Raw genomic sequence first — 13584 nt, 5'->3', positions numbered from 1 at the left:
CACTACGAAGTAAATCATTTTTAAAAGTCAAGTAAAACTGGAGTTTCAAGAAACAGAGAAAAACATGGGGCGGAATTCAGTATTGCACTCTTACGAGTTGTTCCATCAGCACAAGGGTTTTGGCTTGCCTGATGAAGTGGTCACCCCTTTCCTCCCCCTCTGTGCCGCCCCGGGCATTTTCCAGAAAGCCACACGCACCCCAGGCAATTTGCAGGAATGTGAGCAAGCCTTGCTACACTAGCAGGAGTTGTTCCACTGGCTCCCACTAGCGCAAGTATTCAGTTGAATCCGTCCCCAAATGCCCAACATTGTGGTTTGGGCTTGTTATTACCCCATGAGCCTGCCTGGGCATGAAAAAATCTTCTTCCAACAACCTTCACTTGCCTTCAGAGGTGAGTGGCACCTTATCCAAAGAAATCTCATTTCTTAGAGGTTTTTAAGCAGAGAGGTTGGATGGCCACCAACTTTCAGGGGACGCTCTGATACAAAATGTAAAATGCCCTGTCAAAGAACAGGATATGAAATCTTGCATGGGGTGCAGAAAGTGGGAAGGGGATTAGACAGTAATGAGGGATATATCAGTGACCACTTCTCATGATAACTGTGTCCTACCTCCGCTGTCAAGAGGCAAGTATATTGCTAGACACCAGGTGCTGGGGAAGAACAGAGGAAGAATGCCATTGCACTCATCTTCAGAGGCATCTGGTTGGTCACTGTGGGTAGCAGGAGACTGGACTTGATAGGCCTAAGGCCTGATCCAGCAGCTAGGCTCTTCCTATCCTCATAGATAAGAAGTCAGATAAAACATGGAGGTCTGATTTGTGGGGGAAGAGGGGGTTTCATAAGGGTCCATGCTTTTGGAAGGTCCTCCGAGGGAACACAAAGACTACCCACTTCCCTCTTGTATGCTCCCCCAGCTGCTAGGCATAGGTAGACTGCCTCTATCCATGGAGTGTCTATTTTGGGCCCATTTTGCAAGCTTGGGCAACAGTCAAATTGGTTTTGCTCCATCTACGTTCGCGTTTATATTCAGTGGGCTGAATACAAAAGTGACGTAAGAGATAGTCCTTTAACACTTAACTCTCATTTCAGGAAATTTGCCTTAACGACAAAGATCCCAGATACAAAAGGGTGCCATAAATGCTGTATAGGTAAGTCTTCCGCTTGAGCTTCTGGAGACCACCCTCTCCCAGCTTTGTGGACCTGCTTGGACCTTCTCTGCCAGGGCATCCGCTCCTCCCTTCCTCTCTCCAAAGTTTGTTACCTGCTTACATCCCACCTTCCTTCCATCACGGAACCCAAAGCAACATAAATGTGTTTTGATACCAAGCAGTAGGCAGAAGATTGGGGTGGGGGTGGGGTGGGGGGGATCAGGGTGATGGAGCTGGCCTGCCAAAGCAGAGCCGGCCAAGTGAGTTCTGCTCCCGGCTCTCCCACTGCTGGAACTGACTCAGTTCTAACCCTTTGGGGTCGTCTCTCTGCTTTTGTATTCTTCCTCTGCAGTGAGAAATCCCTATACAGGCCACAAATACCTCTGTGGAGCGTTGCAGCTGGGGATCGTTTTGCTTCAGTGGTATGAACCGATGCAGAAGTTCATGTTAATAAAGGTGCGTGAGGCCGCTTTTGCGCGACTTCGTGGTGGTGTTTCATGGGAATGCGTCCGCTGAGGGTGGAACTTAAAGGCATTCGTGCAAGACGTTGAGCCGTTTCAGATCTGGACTGGGAATAGCATCTGCCGTCAGTTAACTAATGTGCTCAGTTCAGGGTGTTGATGCTTATCATCAGAGCCCCAAAAGACAGCTTTAAAGGGCCAGGGAAGACCCTTTCACCATTGACCCCTGTGCTGTGGGATACCAAGGCTCATCACCACATTTTCTCCATCTCCAGCAGGTGAAGGGCTGCCTTTTCAGGAGAGCCTTTTGAAAGTGATCCTTCGTCTTCCATACCTGTATATATTTATTGTGATGTTGCTTTTGTTCATTTGCATTGCAAGGGGGGTTGGACTAGATCAGGGTTTCCCAAACTTTGGTCTCCAGCAGTTTCGGGACTACAATTCCCATCATCCCTAGCTAGCAGGACCAGTGGTCAGGGATGATGGGAACTGTAGTCTGGAGACCCAAGTTTGGAAAAAAACTGGACCCTTTGGCTCCCTCCCAACTCTGCAATTCTGATTCTATAGTTATCTTAATTTACCGTATTTTTCCATGTATAAGATGCTCCCAATGTATAAGACGCCCCCTATTTTTTCTAACCTGAAATTAAGTTCCAGTTACAGGTAGGTAGCCGTGTTGGTCTGCCATAGTCAAAACAAAAAATAAAAAATAAAAAAATTCCTTCCAGTAGCACCTTAGAGACCAACTAAGTTTGTTCACGAAAGCTCATACCAAGAACAAACTTAGTTGGTCTCTAAGGGGCTACTGGAAGGATTTTTTTAATTTTTTAGTTTTTGTTCTGAAATTAAGTTGTTTAGCTTTTTTGGGGGTGTGGAGGATGTCACTTCTGCCAATCGCTCACCTGCCTACCCGCCACTGCTGATCGCTTGCCACAGCCACTGCCAATCGCACACCTCACTGCAGCCACCAATTGTCTGCCGGCTCGCCGCCACCAACCGCCCACCTGCCCACTTGCCGCAGCCACCAATCACCCGCCCAATCGCTGCTGCCAATCTCCTGCTTGCTGCTGCCATTAATCACACGCCCCCCCCTGCATTCACTATCCGTGTGTAAGACGACACCGAATTTTTGCCTAATTTTTTTTTAGCAAAAAGCATCGTCTTATACACAGAAAAATACGGTACTCTTATTTTTAAAAAAATAAATGCTGTTGAGTCTTGTCCTGTGGGTCATTGTTTACAGGGTGAGATCAAAATGCTGAAAATAATTTAGATGTCCACTCAGTAAGAGGCCAAATCTCAGAACAGGCCGGTTGCTGTTCAGTCTCATCTTTACTTTCATGTTGGTGGCGTTGTTGTTTCTTCTCCCCTGCCCCTTCCAGCACTTTGATTTCCCGCTGCCGACCCCCTTGAACGTCTTCGAAATGCTGGTGATCCCGGAGCAGGAGTACCCCATGGTGTGCGTGGCGATAAGCAAGGGAGTCGAACCAAACCAGGTCGTCCAGTTTGAGACGATCAACCTGAACTCCGCTTCTTCGTGGTTTACAGAAACTGGTGCAGGTGAGGCTCCGGCAGACCTGAGTTCAGCTTACTGAAAGAGACAATATGAAAGTGGGGGGGGGTGCAAGAGGTTGGAGGGGCCAAGTTCTTCTCAGAGGAGGGTTCTGCCACCTGGCGGGCTCTTTTTTGGGGAGGGCGGAAGGGCAGCAGAAGAGGTGACATTATAGCGTGGCTTGGCGAGAGCGGATAGAGAAGATTCAGGGGTTTGAGGAAGAGTTGCATCGGAGGGCTTGGATGCAAATGGTTTCTCTCTCCTTCTCCCCTCCGTCAAGGTTGCCAACAGCTCGATGCCATCCATGTCACCCAGCTGGAGAGGGACACAGTTCTTGTCTGCTTGGACAGTAAGTAGCAGGAGTTAGAGCTTGCTTATTTTTTTAAACGTGAGCTGTTTGAGGAAGATAGCAATAGAAAAAGAGGAGGGGATGAAAACAGAATAAACACAATAAAACACAATAATAAGCATAATAAAACAGTTGCAAATATTTTAGAAGGAGGCAGCCTGAAAGCAGCATTTAAGGAAAAAATCACTTTAAAGCAGCAGTAGAATCAATTAAAACCCTATATAGAGGTGAAACTTGAAAAATTAGAATATCGTGGAAAGGTTCATTTCGTTCAGTAATTCAACTTAAAAGGCGAAACTAATAGACGAGATAGACTCATGACATGCAAAGCGAGATATGTCAAGCCTTTATTTGTTATAATTGTGACGATTGTTGCATACAGCTGATGAGAACCCCAAATTAACAATTTCAACTTTGGGGTTTTCATCAGCTGTGCGGCATAATCATCATAATTATAACAAGCAAAGGGTTGACATATCTCGCTTTGCATGTCATGAGTCTATCTCATATATTAAACTCTGTTGGCTAATGAAAACAATTGCTTACATACACAGACTTTTCCACGATACTCTAATTTTTCAAGTTTCACCTGTAGATCAGTTCCTCAAAACACATTGTTTATTAACATTCCTGTATTATGATGATGATGGTGATGGTGATTTTGCACTCTGTCACTGTGGTTCTCCAGCAGCAGGCGTTGCATGTGTTGTGGGTTGAGTGGGCTGCTGCCGTGGGCTCTGGCTCTTCCCACTTCCATATATATGTTGGGGCAGCCTCTGGGCTGAGCCAGCAATCCTGATTGGGCTCTACCTACTTCTCCCTTTTAAGGATTTGTGAAAATTGTGAATCTTCATGGGAAACTGAAGTCAAGCAAGAAGCTGGCCTCCGAACTAAGCTTTGATTTCTGCATTGAATCTGTAGGTGAGCGGAGACCATCTTCACCATCGTTTATTGTGTCCAAAGTACATGCTGTATGTTAACTCGGGGGGGGGGGTCCCTTTTCAACCCAAGGGCCACATTCCCTTCTGGGTAATATTCCAGGAGCCAAATGCCAGCAGTGAGCGGGGCCAGGTACAAAAGCAGGTGGGGAAACGAATGTGAATTCCCTCTTTGTCCTCCACCAGAATCATAGAATCATAGAATCCTAGAGTTGGAAGAGACCACAAGGGCCATCCAGTCCAACCCCCTGCCAAGCAGGAAACACCATCAAAGCATTCCTGACAGATGGCTGTCAAGCCTCCGCTTAAAGACCTCCAAAGAAGGAGACTCCACCACACTCCTTGGTAGCAAATTCCACTGCCGAACAGCTCTTACTGTCAGGAAGTTCTTCCTAATGTTTAGGTGGAATCTTCTTTCTTGTAGTTTGAATCCATTGCTCCGTGTCCGCTTCTCTGGAGCAGCAGAAAACAACCTTTCTCCCTCCTCTATATGACATCCTTTTATATATTTGAACATGGCTATCATATCACCCCTTAACCTTCTCTTCACCAGGCTAAACATACCCAGCTCCCTAAGCCGTTCCTCATAAGGAACGTCTTGTCAGAGTTCAAGGATGCATTCTAGCCAGGCAAAAATCCTCAAGGAGGGTGCCAAGCTGTGGCCGGTGAGAATTTGTGGCCTGGAGAGAGTCTTCAGGGCCAGGTAAAGATGCCTGGAGGGCCACATTTGGCCCCTGGGACTGAGGTCCCAAATTCCTGCGGCAGATCGCAGGCAACCCCGCAGACTCAGAGTCTGCAAGACACAAGACAGGGAGCAGTTGGAAGGAAAGCCCGTAAAAACATTCCTCAGATGCCTGGGGGCTTTCCTTGGTGAGGCCAGCCATTGTTGAGGTGGGAATGTCCCTCCTGGCGGCATGTTTGGGCCTTCTGTGGGGCTCCTGAGCGCTCAGAGTGTGCGATCAGTGTCCCTCATTGACTGGAGGCCGGTGGGAGTTGAGGGGGGCAGCCCGTCTGTTGCCATGACCCACTGACCTTGGAGGCTTGCAGTGGACGCCGCAGACAAAGTTCTCTATCTAGGGTTACAGCTGTGACCCACAAGCCAGGGCTCTGTGCTGGCACTGAAAAATCAAGAGGCGACAATTGGGCGAGACACTTCCTGGCATTGCCAAAGGCCAACTGTCTCCAAGACATGTCTCTGCACTCCTTCCCACCATTTAATGGACCTCTCATTCTGCCGGAATCCCCTCCCCATGCTCAGCAAGACCACCCCGTAAAACAGCCCTGATTATTGGCCCTGCCTTGTGTCTTGAGGCAGCGGTGGGCACCAACTTGGATGTCTTTCAGAGGATTGGACACATTCACGTTGGAGAGGCTTTTAGCCACGATGGCTGTGCTCTGCCGGCACACTTGGAGGCAGTGATGCTTCTGAATACCAGTTGCAGGAGGTATTCAGGACAGGAGAACAGGGCAGTGTTGCTTTTTGTGCTCGGGTCCTCCTTGCCGGTTTCCCATTGAGGCATCTGGCCGGCCACTATGAGAACAGGATGCTGGACTAGATGGGCCCGGGGCCTGATCCAGGAGGGCTCTTCTTTTTACCTTATTGCATCTCTCCCGCAGTGTGCCTTCAAGACAGCGTTCTGGCCTTCTGGAAGCACGGGATGCAAGGGAAAAGCTTTAAGTCTGACGAAGTAAGTCTTGGGTTTGGGGGGAGGGCTTGTTTTCCCAGCCTTGCTGCCCTCCGTGGAAGGAACTTTGTTGCTCTGCTGAGAGAGGAACGCCTCTTCTCAGGGAAAGCCAGAGAGGGGAGGGGAGCCCTTGCTGCTCTGGCCTAGTGAAGGATCATAGGAGCCCCACGTTTAGTTAGAAGAATGTTGGGTGCCAAGTGAGCAGAAAGAGCCTTCTCTGGCCAAGATCCTGCAGAGCAACGGCCAGTCAGAGTAGAAGGGCAGTTGGCCCGACCTGTTATGAGAGGGCCCCTTACCTTTTCAAGACTTAGATGGCTAATGGTGAGATGGCTAATTCTTATCTCATAGATAAAGCTATTTTTAGCCATCTCACCCTGTGCTTTTTCCTGTAAGACCAATTGCAGTCGTTAACAGTCATCAACAGATTTACTACACCTATCAGCCAATCCCCCATTCCCACCACCCTTCTGAGTCATACCCCTCCCCACCCTCCCACTATATATAAGGGTCTGGGGACTTCTGTTTCAGTGTATCTGAAGAATTGTGCATACACACGAAAGCTCATGCCAAGAACAAACTTAGTTGGTCTCTAAGGTGCTACTGGGCCAAAGCAAACAAGATGAATTTTAACAAGGAGAAATGTAAAGTACTACACTTGGGCAAAAAAAAAAAAAAATGAAAGGCACAAATACAGGATGGGTGACACCTGGCTTGAGAGCAGTACATGTGAAAAGGATCTAGGAGTCTTGGTAGACCATAAACTTGAAATGAGTCAACAGTGTGAGGCAGCAGCTAAAAAAGCCATTGCAATTCTGGGCCGCATCAATAGGAGTATAGCATCTAAATCAAGGGAAGTAATAGTACCACTATCCTAGCCCCCCTTAACCTTCTCTTCTCCAGGCTAAACATACCCAGCTCCCTAAGCCGTTCCTCATAAGGCATCATTTCCAGGCCTTTGACCATATTTATTATTATTATAATAAATAATATTTATTATTGTTGTTGTTATTGTTATTACTACTACTACTCACGGTTGGTTTATATTGTTTTACCTGTACCACTGCCCACTAACTCTCATGTAAGGCCTGCCATAATGGCGCAAAGAACATGCTCATGGTTCTCACTTCACTATGGGAGGGACCATTGCCCAGTGGCGTAACACCTTCCTAGGCACATTGTTTGCTGTCTTTGTGTTCAGGGCATTGGTCCGTCCAGCTCAATATTGTTGACACTGTCTGGCAGCGGTCTTCCTGGGTTATATGCAGGGGTTCTTCCCCAGCCCTACCCAGAGATGCTGTCAGGGGTTGAACCTGGGGTGTTTTGAATGGAAAGAGATGCTCTGCTAGCCTCCCCACAGGATAGCAGCACCTAAGCCTTCCTATCTATCTAGCACATTTGGAGAGTGGGAAACATGATATGCACACGTTATCTCAGTCATAAGCCTAACAATTACCCTGTAAAAACAAAATAAAAAATTCCTTCCAGTAGCACCTTAGAGACCAACTAAGTTTGTTCTTGGTATGAGCTTTCGTGTGCATGCACACTTCTTCAGATACCCTGTAAGGCAGGTCAGGATAATAACAGCTTGCCTAAGGCCACAATGAGTGTGGTTGAAGTGAGATTTGAATTCGGGCTTCCCATCTCGCACGAGAATCCTGCCCTTGGGCCACTACACTGTCGTACACATTAAATTTAAGATATAACAAATAGCAGTGCAGCAATAATGCATATGGATAGATTTCCGTTTTGGCCTTTAGCACCGAGTGCTGTTGCACTCTGTTCCGGCAAGGTTCAAAGCCGCCTCTCTGTGTCAGCAGATTCCTGGGCAGAGGCGAGGAAAGAGTGCCTGGGCCTGACACCCATTCCCAGGTGGCTTAAACCAGAGGTGCAGAACCTGGACGGTGTCGGACTCCAGCTCCCCTGACCCCATCTGGCTTGGCCCAGAAGTCAGGAATGGTGGGAGTTGGAGCCCAGCAACATTGAACCATAGTTCAGAAAGCTGCGAAGGTTGCCTCTGTGCATTTTGTTAACAGTGACCGGACTATTTGAATCAGCCCTCCTCTGCAGTCTTAGCTGTCTCAAGTGTCCCTTTCTCTGCCCCTTTTGCAGGTAACCCAGGAGATCTCAGACGAAACTCGGGTGTTCCGCTTGTTGGGCTCCGACAGGTGAGCTGAGAAGAGTCAAGTCTGCACGCGGTTCTCTCATAGGGGCGTGGTGGTGGTGGTGGTGGGGTTTCCTCCTGGATTGCCCCCATGCAGGCAGCCTCCCCCTGCAGAGCGGTGCTTCTGAATTTTCTCACCTTAACACCCATCTTCTCTGTCAATGCCCACGTTGGGTTAACATCCAAGTAATTATTAAATTCACATGCCACCCACATACCACTGAAGATCTCCGGGCGGCTCGCAAGATAAAAAACACAAAATAAATAGTTCAAAACACCAGGACTGTGTCAGGGTGGCTGTATCCGCTATCCCGCTTCAGATGTTTCAGGGTGGGCAGGCTGCTTCATAGCCATTCAGCTCACGCCTCAGAGCTTCCAGCCAGAATCTGGTAACCTCTCGTACCAAAAACGTACCAGGGGGTGTCAGTTGTCCTGATTTTAACACACTGTACAGTACAAATCTTATATTTAGATTTCCAATCTTTCTGCATTAGAAAACGTCATGGCCATGTTCTTAAAAGAGATGCCTTTTCCCATGTCATGGGGTGCATCCAGCAAGACGCCCCCTTGTAGCGTGTTGTATAATAATAATAATAATAATAATAATAATAATAATAATAATAATAATAATAATACAGTGGTACCTCCAGTTGCGAATGGGATCCATTCCGGAGGTCCGGCCACATCCCGAGGAATTCGCAACCAGAGGACCGCTTTTGCGCATGCGCACTGTGGTTTAGCGGTTCTGCGCATGCGCACGCTGCAAAACCCAGAAATATACTAGGGTTTGCCGCATTCGCACCCCGAAGTTTACGTATCCAGAGGGATATGTAAGCGGAGGTACGACTGTATTATTATTATTATTATTATTATTATTATTATTATTATTATCACGTCCTATGTTGCATTATAGCTCCCAGCGCCCATGGTGGCTGGTGGCAGTGGAAGTTGTTGCCCCAACATCTGGAGGCTGCCAGGCTGGGAGAGGCTGAGGTGCCAGGGAGCAGGGCCCCAGGGTGCCCACTTGCAGTGAGGGCTAACTTGCTCGTTCCTCCTTCCCCTCACAGGGTGGTGGTGCTGGAGAGCCGGCCGACCGACAACCCAACGGCCCACAGCAATCTCTACATTTTGGCCGGCCACGAAAACAGTTACTAGGCAACCGAAACCCGACTCGGAACCGCGAGCCAAGGAATACGTCACATAAGGAAGCAGCCCTCAAGGAAATGCTATCCAAGCCGGACTCTCCCTCCCTCCCTCTTGCGCTCTCTTCTCTCTCTCTCTCTCTCTCTCTCTGTTTCTCCCTCCCTCTCCCTTTGCTCCACTGTGTCAATATCCAAACGGACCCATTTTTTTAGGAACGAGAGCCAAACGTCGCCTGGGCGTCTTGCAGCTGGGAAGCAGCTGATCTGTCACTTGCCACTGTGTGGTTGGTTATGTTGAGTTTGCTTAATAAAAGCTACGAGGTTAATAAGCCGCTCTGGTTCGTTAGGCCCAGCCGCTTTGGGGGGGGGGGGTGATGATCCCAAGTGCATTCACGGTGCCATGCGGTTCTCGACACAGACTTCTTTTGGTTAAAATACCAAGCCTGCCGCTTGCCTTCCAGTCTAGTGGCAACGCCAACTTTTGAATGCTGGTGGCCGAGATCGAAATCAGGAACATTGAGGCTGGCAGGGAAGGCGGGTGCACTTTTGGAGCAACCCCCCCCCCCCCATGGGGAAGACTTCCTACGCAAAGCCCCTCTGGATCTTGTCCAAATGATCCCCTTTCAAGAGGTCACCAGCATTCCCGGGATATCGTGGGTTTTTTGTTTTTCGTTTCTTGTTTTTCGTTTTTTTAACGCAACTGTTCTCTGTGGGTTTGTAAAATAGACTATTTAATCGTTATTTATTAATCTGCTGCTAGGGTCGTGTGATGTATCCTAACTTCTAGCACATGAAGGTTGCAGAGCAGCTTTGGGGGGGGTGAGGGAGGGGGCTCCTTCCCCCCCCCTTCTTTATACAATTGTACAAAGAACCTGGTATTCATTTCACCCTTTTTGCCTCTTAGATGAAGCCCGTCGTCTGGGGGAGGTGTTTATATATAGATAAATATATATATATATAGGGGGGTGCAGGGTGGGAGGAAACACCTTTTGGCTATTCTTGCAGAAATGCTGTTTTGTACGAGAGTCTTTTGTAGGGGTTTTGCTCGTGGGATTTGGGGGCCAGAGGGAGCATGTGGCAGAAATGCAAAGCCGTATCTCCGTGAGGAATCAGTAATCCCTAGATTGGCTGGAAAGATAGATTGTGTGTGAGCGTGGAGAGGGGAGCGCACAGGTGTGTCGTTATCACGATCTCCTGAGAATGTACGGAGAAAAAAAGAAATGAAAGGGAAGCTCATCCAGGTCTTGTGGATCCCTGGATCCCCACCCAGTGCAATCCAGGCATGGTGGAGGTCTCGGATCAGGCTGGGTGAGACAGCGGTGGTCAGGCCGATTCCAGGGGCTCCCTGGTACTTGCAGCTGGGTCCCTGGTGCGAATCATCCCTTTCCCTGGAAACAGCCCCCTTCCTGTCACAACAGATGCCAAACTGGGAGCGCAGGAAGCCACCGAAAGGATGAGCCTTTCTGAAACTGCTTTCAGGGGAGAGCTTTTTTTAATGCTTCACGGACACGTATTTTATTTATACTGTGCCAGAGGAGAAAATGCAGTGCCTGGAAGGAAGGAACTAGATTTTCCCCCAGACGGGGCGAGTTTCGAAAGGGCCTGTTTTTTCCCCCCTTCCCCCTGTGGTGTATAAATATATATATATAAGACGCAGTATTGTCTAATAAATCTTGGGGAATATCCTTTGTTCCATTATCCCTTTCTGGAGGCTCCCATCCATGTTTCTCCTCCCCAACACCTTTCATCCATTAAAGTATTCCCTTTTTGCTCCTGGCTTTTGTCTGCTTTCATTCATTACTTTTTAGTGGCTCTGCAGAGGAACACTGGGGGGCGGGGGGGGGGGCATGGCTCTCCCAGCAGAGCAACTGCGTTGCATGCAGGAGGTCTCAGGTGGGGCTTGGGGGTGTCATCATGTCTGAAATTCTGGAGAGCCACTGCTCTGCGGACGAGTGGTTTGGCTTGGTACGAGGCAGCTATGTTTACAAGGTAACCATTCTGTACTTCCTGCTGATTTGGTAAAAGATTTGGATTCCCCCCCCCCCACCATAAGGAAAAGCTACCACTTCAGGGATATTGCATTATTCCCGGACTTCATAGAACTGTAGATTTGGAAAGGGACCCCGAGGGGCATCTAGTCCAACCCTCCCACAGTGCAGGAATATGCAGCCATCCCATACAGGGATCGAACCTGCAACCTTGACACCGTCAGCACCACACACTAGCCAACTGAGCTATCCAGGCACAATATACCATTGATGGGAAGGTACGGTTCATTCCCCAGCTAGCAGGGCCACCGAGATTTCAGAGCACTGCTCTCCAGATGTTTCGGACTACAAATCCCATTACTCGTAGCCAGCACGGGAGTGGGAGTTTTAGTCCAGCACATCCCGAGGTCACCAGGTACCTGGCAAAGGCCGGTGTGGAGTTTGGTTACATAAGTGTCACTGGATGCTGGCTGTGCCATCCCTGACATCAAGCATGACATTACTCTCCCTGCCCATGTTAAAATGAGCGTTGCCTGTGAAGATTAAATAGTGAGAGCCAACATAAAGCGAAGAAACCCCTGGTCACTCTGGCTCCCCTATTTTCAAGGCCCAAAGGGCTTGTTGGGCACACCGACCTCTCTCTGCCTGACCTGTGGGACTCAGCCAGTGTGGTGTAGTGGTTAAGAGCAGTGGACTTGTAATCTGGTGAACCGGGTTCGCGTCTCCTCTCCTCCACATGCAGCAGCTGGGTGACCTTGGGCTAGTCACACTTCTCTGAAGTCTCTCAGCCCCACTCACCTCACAGAGTGTTTGTTGTGGGGGAGGAAGGGAAAGGAGAATGTGAGCCGCTTTGAGACTCCTTCAAAGCGGGATATCAAATCCAAACTCTTCTTCTTGTCCCTGGGGACACCCATCACCAGCTCTGCTCCACACCACCTTCAATGGTTTTTATCTGACTTGATGGTAAGGATGCCTCTTGCTTGCCTGGATGTGTGTGTGCGTGTGTGTGTGTGTGTGTGTGCGCGCGCGCAGCAGCTTGCTGAGTTTTCCCTGGCTGTAATGCAGCCATGTACAAAGCTCAGGATCCTATCTGTTGCTCCGCCCACTTCCTGCCTCTGGCCCCGCCCTCACAGGTATGGGTCCTTAAGGGGGTGTGGCCTTTGGCCTGAAAAATGTTCCCTATCTAAAGCTGAAGGGCTTTTCCTGAATACCACAGTGTCCAGGCCGGTTCACTTATTTAATCTAATAAGGGGGGAGGGCCAATTTCTAGCTGATGGGAGTTGTAGTCGGAAAACCTCTGGAGGGAACCAGGTTGACAACAGCTGCCCTACAGGGAAGGTAGAACCTATTTACTGTGGCCATTGGTGTCCTTCCCCTCACAGAACACAGAATCGGGATTCAAAAGGACCTTAACGGAGTGGAAAACTGGGCTCAAGCTGACAAAATTAATGTCAATAGGTACAAATGTCAGGTTCCGCCCTTGGGAAGAACCAGAAGCACAAATATAAGACAGGGGACACCTGGCTTACTAGCAGCACATGTGAAAAGGATCTAGGGGGTCTTTGTGGACCACAAGCTGAACATGAGTCCACAGTGTGATGCAGCAGCAAAAAAGGCTAATGCTATTCTAGGCTGCATCAATAAAAGTCTAGTGTTCAGTTCAAGGGAAATAATAGTTCCCTTAGTCAGACCACACCTGGAATACTATGTCCAGTTCTGGGCACCACAATTTAAGAAGGATGTTGACAAGCCGAGACGTGTGCAGAGGAGGGCAACCAAGATGATCAAGGGTCTGGAAACTAAGCCTTATGAGGAGCGCTTGAAGGAGCTGGGAATGTTTAGCCTGGAAAAGAGGAGACTCAGAGGAGAGATGATAGCTATCTTCTGAGCTGTCACACAGATGGAGCATGCTTGTTTTCTCCTGCTCTGGAGAGTAGGACTCGAACCAATGGTTTCAAGTTGCAAGAAAGGAGATTCGGACTCGACATCAGGAATAACTTTCTGACAGAGCTGCTCAGCAGTGGAACAGACTCCCACGAGAGCTGGTGGACTCTCCTTCCTTGGAGGTTTTTCCGCAGAGGTTGCATGGCCATCTGTCATGGATACTTTAGCTGAGATCCCTGCATTGCAGGGGGTTGGACTAGATGACCCTCGGGG

The 13584-nt window shown here is 48.8% G+C and overlaps 1 protein-coding gene across 3 annotated transcripts in view; it reads left to right on the top strand.

Moving 5' to 3' along the window:
- MAP4K5 (mitogen-activated protein kinase kinase kinase kinase 5) overlaps positions 1-9771 on the top strand; it is a 95493-nt gene extending 85722 nt beyond the window's left edge. For 2 of the 3 annotated variants that reach the window (XM_033160813.1, XM_033160731.1), the window contains 8 exons: positions 1093-1151; positions 1504-1607; positions 2995-3172; positions 3445-3513; positions 4342-4434; positions 6069-6139; positions 8246-8301; positions 9365-9771. In XM_033160813.1, the coding sequence (XP_033016704.1) occupies positions 1093-1151; positions 1504-1607; positions 2995-3172; positions 3445-3513; positions 4342-4434; positions 6069-6139; positions 8246-8301; positions 9365-9452 (718 nt within the window). In that variant the 3' untranslated portion in view covers positions 9453-9771. Of the gene's footprint in view, positions 1-1092; positions 1152-1503; positions 1608-2994; positions 3173-3444; positions 3514-4341; positions 4435-6068; positions 6140-8245; positions 8306-9364 lie in introns of those variants that run through there. The other variant, XM_033160893.1, reaches the window with a different exon arrangement.
- The last annotated feature ends 3813 nt before the right edge of the window (positions 9772-13584 follow it).

This window comes from Lacerta agilis, chromosome 1 (assembly GCF_009819535.1).
Source record: "Lacerta agilis isolate rLacAgi1 chromosome 1, rLacAgi1.pri, whole genome shotgun sequence".
In the NCBI taxonomy this organism is placed as follows: Eukaryota; Metazoa; Chordata; class Lepidosauria; order Squamata; family Lacertidae; genus Lacerta; species Lacerta agilis.
Note: the sequence above shows the minus strand (reverse complement) of the source record. Positions and strands in the feature narration are given on the sequence as shown.